The sequence below is a fragment of the Lycium barbarum genome, chromosome 5 (genome assembly GCF_019175385.1).
Source record: "Lycium barbarum isolate Lr01 chromosome 5, ASM1917538v2, whole genome shotgun sequence".
Taxonomy (NCBI): domain Eukaryota; kingdom Viridiplantae; phylum Streptophyta; class Magnoliopsida; order Solanales; family Solanaceae; genus Lycium; species Lycium barbarum.
Window position 1 is genome coordinate 118,066,092 of NC_083341.1, and position 15,163 is coordinate 118,081,254.

At 34.9% G+C, this 15,163-nt stretch overlaps 1 protein-coding gene across 2 annotated transcripts; it reads right to left on the reverse strand.

Annotated features, from left to right (window-relative positions):
• Positions 1-9,524: 9,524 nt before the first annotated feature.
• On the reverse strand, positions 9,525-13,302 carry LOC132641237 (uncharacterized). 2 transcript variants are annotated; one of them, XM_060358151.1, is made up of 2 exons: positions 12,973-13,302; positions 9,525-11,147 (listed from the first exon to the last, which is right to left on the reverse strand). In XM_060358151.1, the coding sequence occupies exon 2, from the start codon at positions 10,457-10,459 to the stop codon at positions 9,851-9,853; it is 609 nt and encodes a 202-aa protein (XP_060214134.1). In that variant the 5' UTR covers positions 10,460-11,147; positions 12,973-13,302; the 3' UTR covers positions 9,525-9,850. The 2 variants fall into 2 exon arrangements, with proteins under 2 accessions (XP_060214134.1, XP_060214135.1); XM_060358152.1 differs by lacking the exon at positions 12,973-13,302 and adding an exon at positions 12,721-12,958.
• Between the last annotated feature and the right edge of the window lie 1,861 nt (positions 13,303-15,163).

The following is a 15,163-nucleotide window of genomic DNA, read 5'->3' on the forward strand; positions in this document are numbered from 1 at the left end:
ATTTGGTTGTGTTGATCGTCTATTTGAATGATGGAGGCAAATATGAGCAAGATGGTTTGTTTAAATGGCAGTAATTATCATATTTGAAAAAGCAAGATGAAAGATCTTCTATTTGTCAAGAAATTGCATTTACCTGTGTTTGCTTCTAAGAAACCCAAGTCTATTGAAGATGAGGATTGAGAATTTGAGCATTTACAGGTTTGTGGCTATATCAGGCAATGAGTTGAAGATAATGTTTGAAATCATATTGTGAATGAGACAAATGCTAAAAGCTTGTGGGAAAAGCTCGAGACACTTTATGCTTCAAAAACTTACAATAATAAGTTGTTCCTACTGAAACAATTGATGAATATTAGATACAAAGAGGGCAGCCCTATTTCTGATCATATCAATGATTTTTAGGGCGTCCTTGATCAGCTGTCTGGAATGGGTGTCAAGTTTGATGAAGAAATACCGGGACTTTGGCTTCTTAATACTCTGCCAGACTCTTGGGAAACTCTTCGAGTTTCTTTGACTAATTCTACTCCCAGTGATGGTGTAACTATGGAATATGCTAAGAGTGGTGTTTTGAATAAAGAGATGAGAATAAGATCTCAAGCTTCGTCTTCTTCAACTTCACTCTCCGATGTTTTGGTTACTGAAGACAGGGGGAGAAGTAACTTCAGAGGTCAGAATGACAGAGGGAAAAGTAGAAGCAAGTCAAGATCCTCCAGGTACAAGAATCTTACATGTGACTATTTTCACTTGAAAGGGCACATCAAGAAACATTGCTACAAGTTTAAGAGAGACCAGAAAAGGCAAAAGAAAGAAGGCGATAATGAAAATCGTGTTGCTGTTTTTGCTGAAAATGATCTTCTTGTTGCTTGTGGTAAAAATGATATCAATCTTGTTTGTGATGAGTCTACTTGGTTTGTGGATTCAGGTGCCACTTCTCATGTCATGCCAAAGAAGGAATTATTTTCTTCTTATACTCCGGGTAATTTTGAAAATTTACGAATGGACAATGATAGTGAGGTTGAGTTACTTGGTATTGGCACAGTCTGCTTGAAAAGTAAGAACGGTTCGAGGTTGGTTCTTAACAATGTCAAGTATGCTCCAGATGTTCGTCTGAATTTAATTTCTGTAGGAAAGCTTGATGATGATGGTTATGATCAAACCATTGGTGGTGGCCAGTGGAAGCTTCTTAAAGGTTCAATGGTTGTGGCTCAAGGTTACAAGATGTCTGACTTGTACTTATTTCAGGGCTCCATTTGAGGTAACCCGGTAAATTTGGTGGAGAATGATACTTCATCAGAATTATGGCATAGAAGGCTGAGTCATATGAGCGAGAAGGGGATTGATAACTTGGCTAAGAAGAATTTGCTTTCTGGAGTGAAACAAGCAAAGTTAAAGAGATATGTTCATTGCTTAGCCGGGAAACAGAAAAGAGTTTCTTTTTAGAGTCATTCACCTTCAAGAAAGCATGATTTGCTGGAGTTGGTACATTCTGATTTGTGTGGTCCTTTTAAAGTAAGCTCTCGTGGTGGTGCACTTTACTTTGTGACTTTTATTGATGATCATTCTCGCAAACTCTGGTATTTCCCTTGAAGTCCAAAGATCAAGTACTTGATGTTTTTAAGACTTTTCAGGCCTTAGTTGAGAGACAGACAGGGAAGAAACTAAAAGGCATCCGCTCAGATAATGGTGGTAAATACATTGGTCCTTCTGATAATTATTGTAGACAGCAGGGTATTCGGCATCAGAAAACTCCTCCAAAGACTCCTCAGTTAAATAGTTTAGCAGAGAGGATGAACAGAACTCTAGTTGAGAGGGTAGATGTTTGCTTTCAGATGCTAAGCTGCCAGATTCATTTTGGGCAGAAGCACTTAATACTGCTACTTATGTTATCAATTTATCTCCTACTGTTTCTTTGGATGGTGATGTCCCTGACAGAGTTTGGTTTGGTAAGGATGTCTCTTATGCTCATCTGAGAGTCTTCGGGTGTAAGGCTTTTGTGCATGTTCCTAAAGATGAGAGGTCAAAGCTGGAAGTTAAAACTAGCCAGTGTATCTTCATTGGTTATGGTCAAGACGAATTTGGCTATCGTTTCTATGATCCAGTTGAGAAGAAACTTGTTAGAAGCCGTGATGTTGTGTTCTTTGAAGACCAAACAATTGAAGATTTTGACAAAGCTGAGAAGGTTGATTCTTAGAGCAATGAAAGCTTAGTTGATGTTAATCCAGCTCCTGTGACTATTGCACCTGAAGAAAATCTTCAAAATAATGAAGATCAAGTCGATAATTAAGATAGTGATCATGTTCAAAATGACCAGCATGATGTTGTTGATGCTCCAGTGGAAGATGATGTGGTTGGCCAGCAACCAGTTGCTATTGATGTTCCAGAGAGTTCTCTCAGAAGATCTATTAGAGAGAAAGTACCTTCATCTCGTTATTCTCCCAATGAGTTTGTACTCTTAACTGATGGGGGAGAACCTGAAAGTTTTGATGAGGCTATGGATAGTGAAGAAAAAGAAAGGTGGTTTGATGTTATGCAAGATGAGATTAAATTCTTGCATGATAATCATAAATTTGATCTGGTTAAGCTTCCTAGAGATAGAAAAGCTTTGAAAAACAGGTGGGTTTTTAGGGTGAAACATGAAGATGGTAACCCAGTTCCACGGTACAAGGCTAGATTGGTTGTGAAGGGCTTTAATCAGAAGAAGGGAGTTGATTTTGATGAAATTGTTTCTCCATTTGTGAAGATGTCATCTATTCAGGTTGTCTTAGGCTTGGCTGCGAGTCTAAATTTAGAGTGTTGCTTGATCGTCAGGATGGCAGTTTCCTCCACATAGTCGGGAGGGGGAGAATTGTCAGGTTTTTGAATTTTTCCTTCCTATGTGGAATTGAATTAATAAAACTCAATCCAATTTGGACCATGCCAATTTTTCCCAAAATTTCTTCTATATATAGGATCAATTTAGGTCTTATTTTCACAACACAAGAGTGAATTCATAGCAGCCATATAGAGAGAAAAACGTGAGAGAGAAAGCAGATTTTCGTCCAGAAATTTTCTGCTACAATAGTCCGCTTTAAATTGCGTTTTTTGATTCGTTAACCGTTGGATCGTGCTAAAATTTGGACTGAGGGTTCTCAACATCTGGTTCTTCGATTTCAACGGTGGAGATCGGATTTTGTAGTCTGTAGCTCCATTTTTCGAGTACGAACAGTAGCTCGTTTTTTGGAGTGATTTCTCTCTTTTCTTCGCTAGTTTTGGTGCTATCTTTTATGTATTGTTGCTCCGTGCTTGGCTTTGTTGTTGTAGCCATTTGGAGAACATTGTTGTAACTCTTGTTGTTTATAGTGGAGCTTTTGTGGGCCGGAGGTCCCGTGGATGTTTTCTCTTCACCTTGAAGGGGTTTTACCACGTAAATTTGGTGTCTCTTCCATTCGATTTATTTTTGCTTGCTTTGCTATTTTATTGTTGGTATAGCTGCTGCCTGGATTTCCATTTGTGCCAGTGTTTATTATCTTCTCTTGGTTCAAATAGTGTGGGAAGTTTCGACTTGGGTATTTCTTCCGTTATTACCTCGTCGTGTAATTTGATTATTGCTTGTTTCTTCCCAACACTTTTTCCTATTTTGCAATAAGGCAATTTCGTTTTTCTCAATATATATATATATATATATATATATATATATATATATATATATATATATATATATATATATATATATTTGTAATTATAATTTCATTCAATAAAATAGTAAATGAAAATTTTATCTATTGTAGAGTCTTTTAATGAAGGGCAAAAAACTCAATTAACATTTTTAAGGCCCTTCGTGCTTTTAATATAGTATAGATAGATAGATAGATAGATAGATAGATTGATATATCCTTGTTCTTCTTACATGGATACCTAACACTGAGTCTACATCCTATACGAAATCTTCGTTACGCAAAAATAAAATAAAGGTAGGAAATTTATTTTGGTGTTGATCCCTTTAAATCATTTTCTATTTATTGTTGAGAATTGTTGGACGCAACTGATTGCTCACAATTTGAGTAAATACCAGTTTCTGTCTTACGATTCTTTACACTCAATTTTTCTTTTGCACTCACACTCTAGCAACTCTCTTATTTCTCACTTTTGCTCTCACACTTATCACTTGATAACTCACTTCTTACTTGTTTGAGCACTCACTTTGTTCTTGAGTACATACTCTTTATTAGAGTAGACTTACATCTAAATGTACCACCTCTATTTGGAAGTGATGACGGAAGCATCTAGTGAGACTTAAAATTCGAAACTTCATACAAGTCATAATTATAATTTAAAATTTGTTTGAGGGGTTCGGATTGGGACCCAAGGGGTTCAAGTGAGTATCGGGTGCCAAACTCACTTGTGTTGCAAAAGTTTTTTTTCTAGTGCAACAATTGACCTTCGCGGTCGCATGGGTAGGTGCCGCTATCATGTTGAGGCGGGTTAGCTTGATTAGCAGTCTTGCAAAGAGCCTCGCGATCGCGCAAGGTATCCGTTGGATTGTACTTCACGATCTCGAACAGCCTTGTCATGGTCGCAAAGGATTGCGTGTTAGGTATAAATCTGACATGTCAGGTTTTTTAATTCATTTCAAGACTTTTGGAGATTTTGAAGCTCGCTTTGGGAGCGTTTTAAGGAAAAATTCATTATTTGTTTGAGGTAAGACTTCTTAAATTGCATTTGATTATTGTACTTGATGACTGTTTATTTGAAGTGTAAAAGTGAAATTTCTAACCCTTAGTTAAGAGCCTAAAAATTGATGATTTGAAGGTCAATTTGACGTTGAATTGAGTAAATGTTGTATATTTGAAACTCTTAGGGAGTGAGTAACTCAATTTTAGAATCAATTTTGAATTTTGACTCCAGGACTCCGGTTTGACTTTTTAATTGGGTTTTGGTCCAATTTCATTTTATATTGCAACATGGATATCGTTGGACTTGTTTGACGCTGTAGAGCACACTTTTAAATAGATTTGGAGTATTCAGAGGCTTTGAGTAAAATAAAGGTCGTTCGTGGTGGTTAAGAGGCTTAAGATTGAGGTAAGTTAAGACTTTGACTTCGATGGGGGATTTTTCCCAATTAACTGATTATTGTGTTCTACTACGTGTATGGGGATAACATATAAGCGATGTGACGAGCGCTTATACCAAGTGATATATCATGGTTATTTTTCTGTTATGCCTATCTTTTGAATGATTTGATTAATTATTTAACTACGCGAGCATAATCCCATGCTAGAGAAAAGGTTATAGATACTACTTTTCATGTTAGATTACATTTCGATCTATGTGCATGTGATACGTTGGTATTTTTTACCAACTTATGTCTTCTTTGTACTAGATTTTTGTTATGTTTGATTGAAAAAATAGTGCATTTACTATGGTTTGCTTCAATTTTAAAGGTTTATATGGTTGAGAAGAGCTTTAGAAGAAATCAAGTAAAAAAACAAGTCAAATGAGGTCAAATTGAAGAAAATGAAAAAAGTGGCTATAATTGGAAAAAAAAACGGCCAGAACTGAAATCTGAAATGTGGGCTGCTTTGGTCATATTTTGAATTGAGAAAATTAAAAATCTATAAAAGAAAGGCTTGGGGGAAATCATTTGCATCTTTGGCTATTTTTCAAGCTTGGAGAGCTAGGGTTTCATCAACTACACCATTGGAGGAGAAGATTTGAGCACTTTAATGATAAACTTCTTAAACCTTTCTTCAATTCCGTTTTTGGTATTGCATATTCAAGTGTGTAGTAATTTCTTCTTTCAATTGACTCTTGTTTATAAGATTATCATTATCAAGTGTTGGATTAAATCTCTTGTTTTGCTTATGTATTGAACAATTTTTATTGTTAATGAAGTGGGTCTTTGTTTCTTTAATTAATCTTGTTCTTTAATGTTTCCTAAGAGATTGCCTAACCCTAGGACTCGCCCATTTACTTTGATTTGAGCTCGGAAAAGAAAAATTGAGGTTGGAAAAGATTAATTAACAAGAATTTGAGGCTTTAAACCTTATCTAATAACTTGAGCTAGGAATAGTAAATTTAACTTGAGATTAATTGGTAGTGCTTAATATCACACTATAAAGCTTGGAAAAATTTAGAGGGAAGTTCATTGATTTGGTTGAAGACTTTCAATGAGATTTTAGAAACTATTTTCTATAGCATATACTCGTTCTTAGTTGTAAAATCATAAAATACGTTGGATCGAACTTGAGAGTAATTTTTCTTGTATCCATGCTTTGTGGCCATTGATCATTTCACTTGCTTTCTAGGTTAGTTTATCTTTGTTAGTTTAAATCAAAAATCAAATATTGAAAAGTGTATGGCTTAGATTAGTTGGTGATAATTCCTTACTTGCTTGATCGCCTAGTATATTTTTCCTTATGGGATTCGACCCCGACTCATAGTTGGGTAAATTATATGGCATACGATTGTGTACACTTTCTTACTTGAAGAGTGGATTTGGAAGTTATCAACATGCAAGTTACATGTTCAGCTGACTATTATGCTTTTTTTGAGTGTCATATGACTGCTTATGTGATTTTTACTGTGTTATGAGTTCGCACGTTGAGTTGTTCGTGCTGGTTACAAGATACGCACATTGAGATGTCTGTGCTGGTTGTTTTTTATACAGGTTGAGTTGTCTATGCTGGTGACTTGATATGCATGTTGAATTGTCTTTGTCGGTTACTTAATATGCAAGTTTTGAGTTAACTGTGTTGGTTATTTGATATGCACAATTGTTTGTGCAGCATGTGAACAACGCAATGGCCCCCTTAGGGTCACTATTCGCGATCCACCCCTCGCCGAACAATGTGTGTGCAGGTTGTGTTGGAAGTTTTGAGATATGATGCTTGAGAGAGCATCAGTGGTTACATGTTGATTCATTGACTGCTATTTGTGCATATTGCTTCATATGTTGTATTCGTACATAAATTATTATGCCGATTTGGTTGATTTACTTGTACAGTTGTACTGTTATTTCCTTTATTGCTGAGACCATATTAACTGTACATGTTAAGGTAATTGTTTATTGCTGAGATCATATTAACTGTACATGTTAACGTAATTGTTTAGTGCTGAGATCATATTAACTATACATGGTAAGGTAATTGTTTTGAAAGTCACCCCTCGTCACTAGGGGTGTACAAAGTAAATCGATAAACCGCACCAAACCGATAAACCGAGTCAAATCGAGAAAAAAAATCCGACTAGTGGTTTGGTTTGACTTGGTTTGGTGTTTAAAAAAAAAAAAACCCGACCATAATTGGTTTGGTTTGATTTTAGCTTAAAAAGTCAAACCGAACCAAACCAACCCGACATTACATTTATTCAATTTTTAAAATATTTTGTACATAAAAATATTTTTATTTGTAATGTAATTTATAAATATTTCTTAAAAAATTTTGTAGTTTTTTGTCTATTATCATATTATTTCAAGCTTGAACTTAGAATTTTGAATGTCAATAAGTTTTATATCTCATGGAAGTTAGTAACTCAAAGAAAGTCCAAACCAAAACCAACTCAACACTAACGCTAACAAAAGAAATTCAATTCTACGACTAAGAATGACAATAATGTTGGATATCTATTCTTTTTGGTTTTGCATAATTGGTTCAGAGAGTGAAAATACATAACTTAATTTTTTTCTTTAATTTGTCTTGTAATTAAAATATATTAGCCGTACCTATTTTAGCATGACTTAGTATTTTTAGATTATGGTCATTTTCTTTATGACTTATTAATTAGCAATATTTATTTTAACCGATTTTATTATCTTTTTTGTTGAATATTTTAATACAATGTCATCACTCATCTCATATTTTGTGTTATTTTCTTAAGAAACACCTTAATCATATAGTTGTTACTTACTAGGACTAAAGAAATATTTGAAGTAAAAGTTATATGTTTTGTATGAAGACTTTTTTGGGAAAAAATCCAAAAAAAACCCGAGGAAACCCGAGGTTGAAAAATCCGATTTTTATTGGTTTGGTTTAGTGTATAAATTTAAAAACCCGACGTAATTTGTTTGGTTTGGTTTTTTAAAAATTCGAACCAATCCGGTCCATGTACACCTCTACTCGTCACTATCTTGTTAGGGTCGGTTAATGATACTTATTGAGTACTTGCTGCAATTTTTGTGTAAATACTTATCCTTGTGGTAGCGGAGTCAGTGATCGTGTCGAGCGAGGTTGATATCAGAGTTTCAGAGTGAGCTGCTTGATGGTTCACAGAACTGTGCCCTTCGCTCTATCTTTACTTATTCATGTCCGCTTCCATTCAAACGGTGTATTTGATATTACAGACAAATGTATTTTTTATAGTAGATGTTCTTGACTCATATAGCCAATTCTTGGGGGTTTACATGTATTTCGGTACTTAAGACATTCAATTTATGCTATCATGACTTTCAAATGATTTAAGTGTTTTAAAGATATTTCTTAATAATGAAAAATGATTTAACATGAATTGGTTCGCCTATCGAGTTGGGATGTCGGTACCATCGACTTAGGTAATTTGATCGTGGCAACAATTTATTCGACAAGACAACTTCAAGAATAGTGAACATAAATTATAGAATTTGCAGAAAGCTAGAGGTCAAGTCTAGAAACAAACATGATTCCTTCAGCACGACAATTTAAAAAATATATTTTGGAGCTTACATCAAAATGAGAAGCTATTTTCTGATGAAGAGCCTTTTAGGCTGCATCATATTTATACAAACCACAGTATGGAACTCCAACAAGTAGAAAAAAGACTCCTATATCTGGTGAAAGTCTAATTATAGACAAATAAGAAGTAGATAAATAGGAAAAGGAAAAAAGTGAAACCCCAAAAACACATATAACGTATCAGCACTAGTTGATCATTAAGCATAACACCAAAAAGATATCAGCAAACCTTGTTCAAGTTTGATGTGAAAATATATTGCAAAAGATGTTCAACCATCGAGTGAAAACCAAGAACCATTGATCAAACCCCCCACCTCCCAACAAAAACTCCTATAGATAATTCAGTGCTTTGGCAAGTTCTCACATTGATAATAGCTTGAATCGCAGTATTCCGACATGCAACATCTCTTTTGGGAAATCTGTCAGAGAACCTCATTCATAACATGAGCAGCCACCCACATTAGAACGCAGGATTTATTTGTAACAAATTGAATATGAATGTTTTATGTTATCCAACTAGAGACGAGCACTGGAAAGTACTTTAGATTATATAGGTGTCTCCATCAAGAGTCAAACTCATATTATAGATGATATCAAGTCATAGGGAAATTAAATGGTAATTCAAGACTAGGTTAGTCTTTTTCACTCCGTACTTCACATATGGATGCAGTAACAGGCCACAAAAGAGGCAAAACAAAGAAATGAATAAAATGGAAGCTGCAGAGACAAGAATTCGTCCCAAAGGTCTTTGAGTTCAATAAATCACAACTCAACAAGATGCACAGCTCCAGTAAAAGCAAACAAAGCTACAGTATATAATGCATGAAGGCCCATAACATGTCGCACCGGTAATTTAGAGGCTTTCTTATTTGATCAAATAAACTCTGAATTAATTTCACAAAGGCTTTCTTACGTAAAAAACTATAGAAGATTAATGAATCTTTTAGTACCAAATAGCAGGGATGGTACTGCAAATGAGAGTTCTCACTTGGTAACAGAAGTAGTCAAAAGATTTGTTCATACACTTTCGGAGAGTTTGGGCAACATCAAAGATTTGTTCTGATATAATACAGGATCCTCTATACTAGTCATTTTTTAAGGAAGTCCTCTACACTAGTCATTTATACAGACAGGAGTCAAGATGATGAGAAAGGAGTCCGGGCATCTCAATAAAGCACATCCCTGTCTACTTTTGATGGTTCACATATTATTTCCAATTTATGAGATACCCGAGGAAACCCCATCAACTCCTTTGAGATCTTCAAGCATTGGCTTTCATGAACACGGTCTGCATCTTCATTAAGGATGGTCTTCAGGAGTAAAGATGCAGAGGAAAGTATAGACCTTACAAAGAGCATTTCGGTTCTTGAACCATGGAAGTTATCTATTGTCAATTGTTGAAGCTTGTTGAGTCCTAGTGTCCTGCAGGCTGGTCCTTCAAAATGATTTACATTGACTTCCACGCCACCTTTCTTCTTCGAGCTCAACAGAAATAGAAGGTCCTCCAAATTGGGAGAAATTTTAAGCATTCCTAGAAGAGAAAATATTTGACCTTCATCATCAAAATCGAACTCAAATAAAGTGAGAGCCCTCAAGCTGTTGAGGCATGTGGGGAGCCTCTCTACTTCAGTAGCAAAAGACTTGAGGTAGTAACTGTCCAGATTAAAATGACGAACTTCAGGCCAGCAGTTGAGAAGATGGGTCAAGTTTATCACTTTATCTTGATTGTTTCTTGATGATGAAAGTATAACTGTTTTCAGCTTCTGACAGTCCATGAAATGACCCAACTCAATGGGTTTGGTGCGCCAGATAAGGAAAAATATTTGCAAAAGTTTTGGAGCATATATTTTCTAATTAGGAAAACCACTACAACCCCTAACCTGCAGATACATAAGGTTTGGCATCCACAAGAAATAGGTTGCAACGTCTTCCAAGGCGACTTTGAGTAGTGAAAGCTTTTTGAGCTTGTGGAAACCCCCAAAGCTGCATGGCGGCCTGAAAATGCAGTTGGACAGGCTCAACCTTTCTAGTTTGACACTGTACACATGGGAAGGCAATTTATAAGGAGCATTGCGTAGATTCTGAAGGGTGAGATCCATGACACCATTTCTTGACAACAAAACATCCATTGATCGATAACTGAGTGCTGGGAAGAAGGTATTGATGAAATATTCAGGTGGAATGTCTTAATGGCTCCATGGTGCTGCAAGAGAATTGTACTAATGACGTCTATTAATGTATCTGATGGCTTGCTCTGGCAAAACTGGGGAGAAAATACAAGCTTGGGGATTGAAGCCCAAACATGTTTCCACATTCCAGATAAAGAGCTCATTCTTGCAGCTTCCTCAATAGACAAGCACCCTTGAATCTCGTGTTGCACATTGATGGGAAGATCGGTAAGTCTATCAAGTTTGTCCCCTTCAACTTTAAGTCTCTTACAACATATCATTGCCATTTTGAGTTCTGAATATTTGGAAAGAAAAAAACAAGTCAGAATATAGACTATAAACAATTAAACATGCTTCAACGTGCTGCACATGACTCATGCCTACCACAATAATCCCATGGGGAATGGAATCTAAGTCAGAGCAAAGTCAGCTAGAATAACGGTTAGACAGCATGCTGCATATGACTTCAGACTTATATTTATTGAAATTTTAGTAGTTTTTCACATACTGTTAAACTCTGAGTCAAAAAAACATACTGGGCCCAGTAACAAGAAGCGAAAAGGCTGCATCCACCACTGCTGTTATAGAATAAATATCTAGTTATAGAATCTATTCTAACAAGCACCTACCAGGCATGCCATGGAGATATTACACAAATTAAAGCAACCAAAGATGAAACAAAAACATTGGTCACAAAACAGTAATCACAGCTTCGATAGATTAAAATTATTACAGCTTTTTAGGACTTATAAAAAAAAAACTACAGCTTTTTTGTGAATCTTTAGATCCAATGTCACAGGGGAGGCTTATAAGAAACACATAAATTACCTATGTAGAACAACCTTCATATTTTACCATTTTAATTCACTGCCAAAGGAAAAAGAAAAGAAATGGAAAACGTACTATTTGATGAATGCTTGAGGATGTGTGTGTGTGTGTGTGTGTGTGATTGGATGAATGCTTGAGGGATTCGACTGTGATTTCGATTGGGAATTACGTCTAGTTTTCTTATCGGATTCGGATTTTGAGAATTGGATCTGATTTTTTCACAAAATTTCTTTGGTTGAACTCGTGAACTCAAGCTCAACTGTGTCTATCAGACATCAATTGCTGACTATATGTGTGCTACACTTATTCTAAGCGCTTTAACCTTTTTTAAAAAGCAAACTTTGTCCTTCTTCCTCACCATTTTCACCCAAAACACTATCCACCCCCACTTTCTCCACGCCATCCATCTCAACGGCACCACCTCTCCATTCACATTCCCCTTCACTTCCCATTCCCTCATTATCCATTACACCACCAGAAAACACCCACCACACACACCCTTACATTGGCCACGGCAGAACTACTAACAGCATTCCTCCATAAACTACCAACAGCCTTACTAGTCCTCATCAACTTCTTCTCACAAAACGAAAACAAAGCTAGATTGAAAATGAATCAGATACATCACTAACAGTGAATCAAAAGCTTTTTTACTTTTCCAACTAGCACCAAGATTCAACCTCGATCACCATCACAGTAAACTAATATGGATTAGAAGTGAAATCCCAAGAAGCAAAAGATATTTGAACCTGGCAAATCATTTAAACTTTTACGAATGGATTGTAATGCCAAGAATTCAATGGAATTAAGAATCACGATGCATTGCTGATAAAAGAGCATATGAGTTAAAAAAAAAAAAAATACAACTAACTATTTAATTTTCCCTGATACAAACCTCACTGCCATAATTCAATTTCATATTTTTTCATAAACACAAACAGCCCCATTTAACTAAAAATAAAAATACTACAACAACAGCAACATATACAGTGTCTTACAAGTGGGTCTGAAGAGGGTAGAGTGTATGCAGACTAACTTACCCTATTTTAGGAGATAAAGAGGCAGTTTCTGATAGGCCCTTTGGCTCAGAATAAAGCAATAACAAAGCAGATCAAATAAGAAGAAGGATCAGTAACTATAACAAAACAGTATGTTAAGCCAAGAACAAGAAACAGTAAAAAATAACAAGAAATTGAAGGTTGACAAAAAAAAAAACTATTAAAGAAAATCAAGAATCAAATAAACCCACACAAGTAGGCAAATCAGGGATTGGTAGATTGATTGGAACTCACCAGAGAAATTTCCTTAGATGAAACAAGAGATAACCAACCGAGAGCTCCGACAAGTAGACGAAAGGGAAGGTGAGAACTTTATTTATTTTTTTAAAGTGAACTTTATTTAATGAAAATCTTTTGTTATTATTTAAGCTCAAAATTCCTGTGTCATGATTTTATTCTCTTTTTGAAAGGTCTTTCACGTGTGTATTTCAGGTGTTAATGAGCCCGGAATTCGAAAAAGAATATCAAACAATTTTAACATGAAAATCCTTAAGGAAGAAAATCATGATCGTCAACACTTTTAAAATTCAATGAAAGATGTATTTACAGGATACACATTTATGAGAAAAAAAATGTCATTTATATATAGGTTAGGCTGTGAAAGATCCTAAACCCAATCTAAATATTATCACTTTTCCACGTGGGAAACGGACCCTCTTTTGCCTAATCTACAAAAAAAAAAGTGTTTCGTTTGCTTGTTAGTTAGACAAGGGGCGATTCATGTATTAATTTTTTTTTTTATCGAAGTAATCTATTTTAAAGTTAATTGACAAAAATAATATATATTTTGAAAATATTCAAATTTAGTCTAAACGTATTTCACAGTAACAACTTATGTTATATTTTATGTAAAAAATCTAACGCTTAAAAATTAACAACTAACTGAGTAAACAAATATACAAAATGTTATTGCCAGTAATGTTTTATTATTTCGTTATCGGCAATAACACTTTGCCAACTTAGAATCCATCCACAGAATTTGATTGAGTGTGGAGCTATTGATTTAAAAGGTCGTTAATCCGAGTAACGACACAAAACGAAAATGTTACAAAAAATCGATTGTAAATTTTTGGTCAAGATCACTTAGTGCAACATTTGATTTTTTCATCAATCATTTGATAAAGGTCATAGTATACTTGGCATCAATAATTTGATGAAGGCTTAAGCGGTCCAAGACATGTTAGTAACATCCATTGTGTTTCAACTTTTGGAAGCATAATTTCCATCCACCAATTAGTTTTAACTTTGAATGACTAAAGTTAATATTTCATAAAATACTCCTATCCTATTGTATGTGTCAGTTTACACATTTACTTTGGTTACTCCTATATTATATATATGTAGTAGAAAAGTAATGGTTAAAAAATCAATGTAAAGAAAAAAATGACATATCACAATTAAAATTAAACAAGATATATTAGCTTTTAAAAGAACCAAACATTTCCATGTTTAGAATGACGAATATTTTAAAACATGCCAAAATACAAAATTATCATATATAAATTGAGACGCATGGAGTATCACTTTGAATAAAAAATTTTGTTCCAATTTGATAATCGAAAAAGGGTCAAATCTACCGCCATTGACATTGTTTGTGGAAGAACAAGATGGAGGATGTTGCTCCCAAACGCACACGCAAGTATACGTAGTCGTACAAGTAATATAGACTGTTAAGTCCAGATATCGATCCCACAGAGACTTAGATTCTATTGTTAAGCTAATTCAAATTCGAATGAAACTATTCAAGAAAGTGAAAATCAAGATGTTTATTGTACTAAACTAAAACTGAAAAGCAAGCAATTTGTGATGGGTGTTTTTGTGACTGGGAATATCTTGACAAAGATTGTAAGAATTATCAGATGAGAGAAAGGTCTAGGGTCATGACTTTCGACAATCCAGTTGATCTTCAAACAATTCCACCTATTTTATTTCCTGGGTTACTAGTTGACGGGTTAATTATACTTTATGATATTTTCTCGAACTACTCATAAGCCTGTAGATGTTACTATAATGCCTATATCTCTATGGTCATCAGAGGTAACAAGAACACATTTATTTCTCCGTATTTAACTAAGTAGGGCTAAAGGGTATATCTCTATCCTCAGTAGCGAAACGATTAAAATCGAACAAACTCTATTTATTCTTATTACGTACGTGAATTCCCCTTCTCAAGTTCAATTCGTGCACCACAGATAGTGTCTAACTATTGGCCAGATAATCAAACAATTAAGATAAAAAATAAATAAGCAACCCAAAATATGGAAAATCAATCGGTAATAATTGTCATCAAACCAACTTTCAAGTCTTTCGCCACAACCCTAGAATTAAGGAGTTTAGCTACTCATGATTCGATCATAGACAAAAGAATCCATGAATAATCTAGGGTTGAAAAAGATGAAAAATAAAATAAACCTAGAGAGAGAAA

Excerpts from the sequence above, each read along its gene's own strand:
- LOC132641237 (XM_060358151.1), bottom strand. The coding sequence starts at position 10,459 with ATGGACTGTCAGAAGCTGAAAACAGTTATACTTTCATCATCAAGAAAC.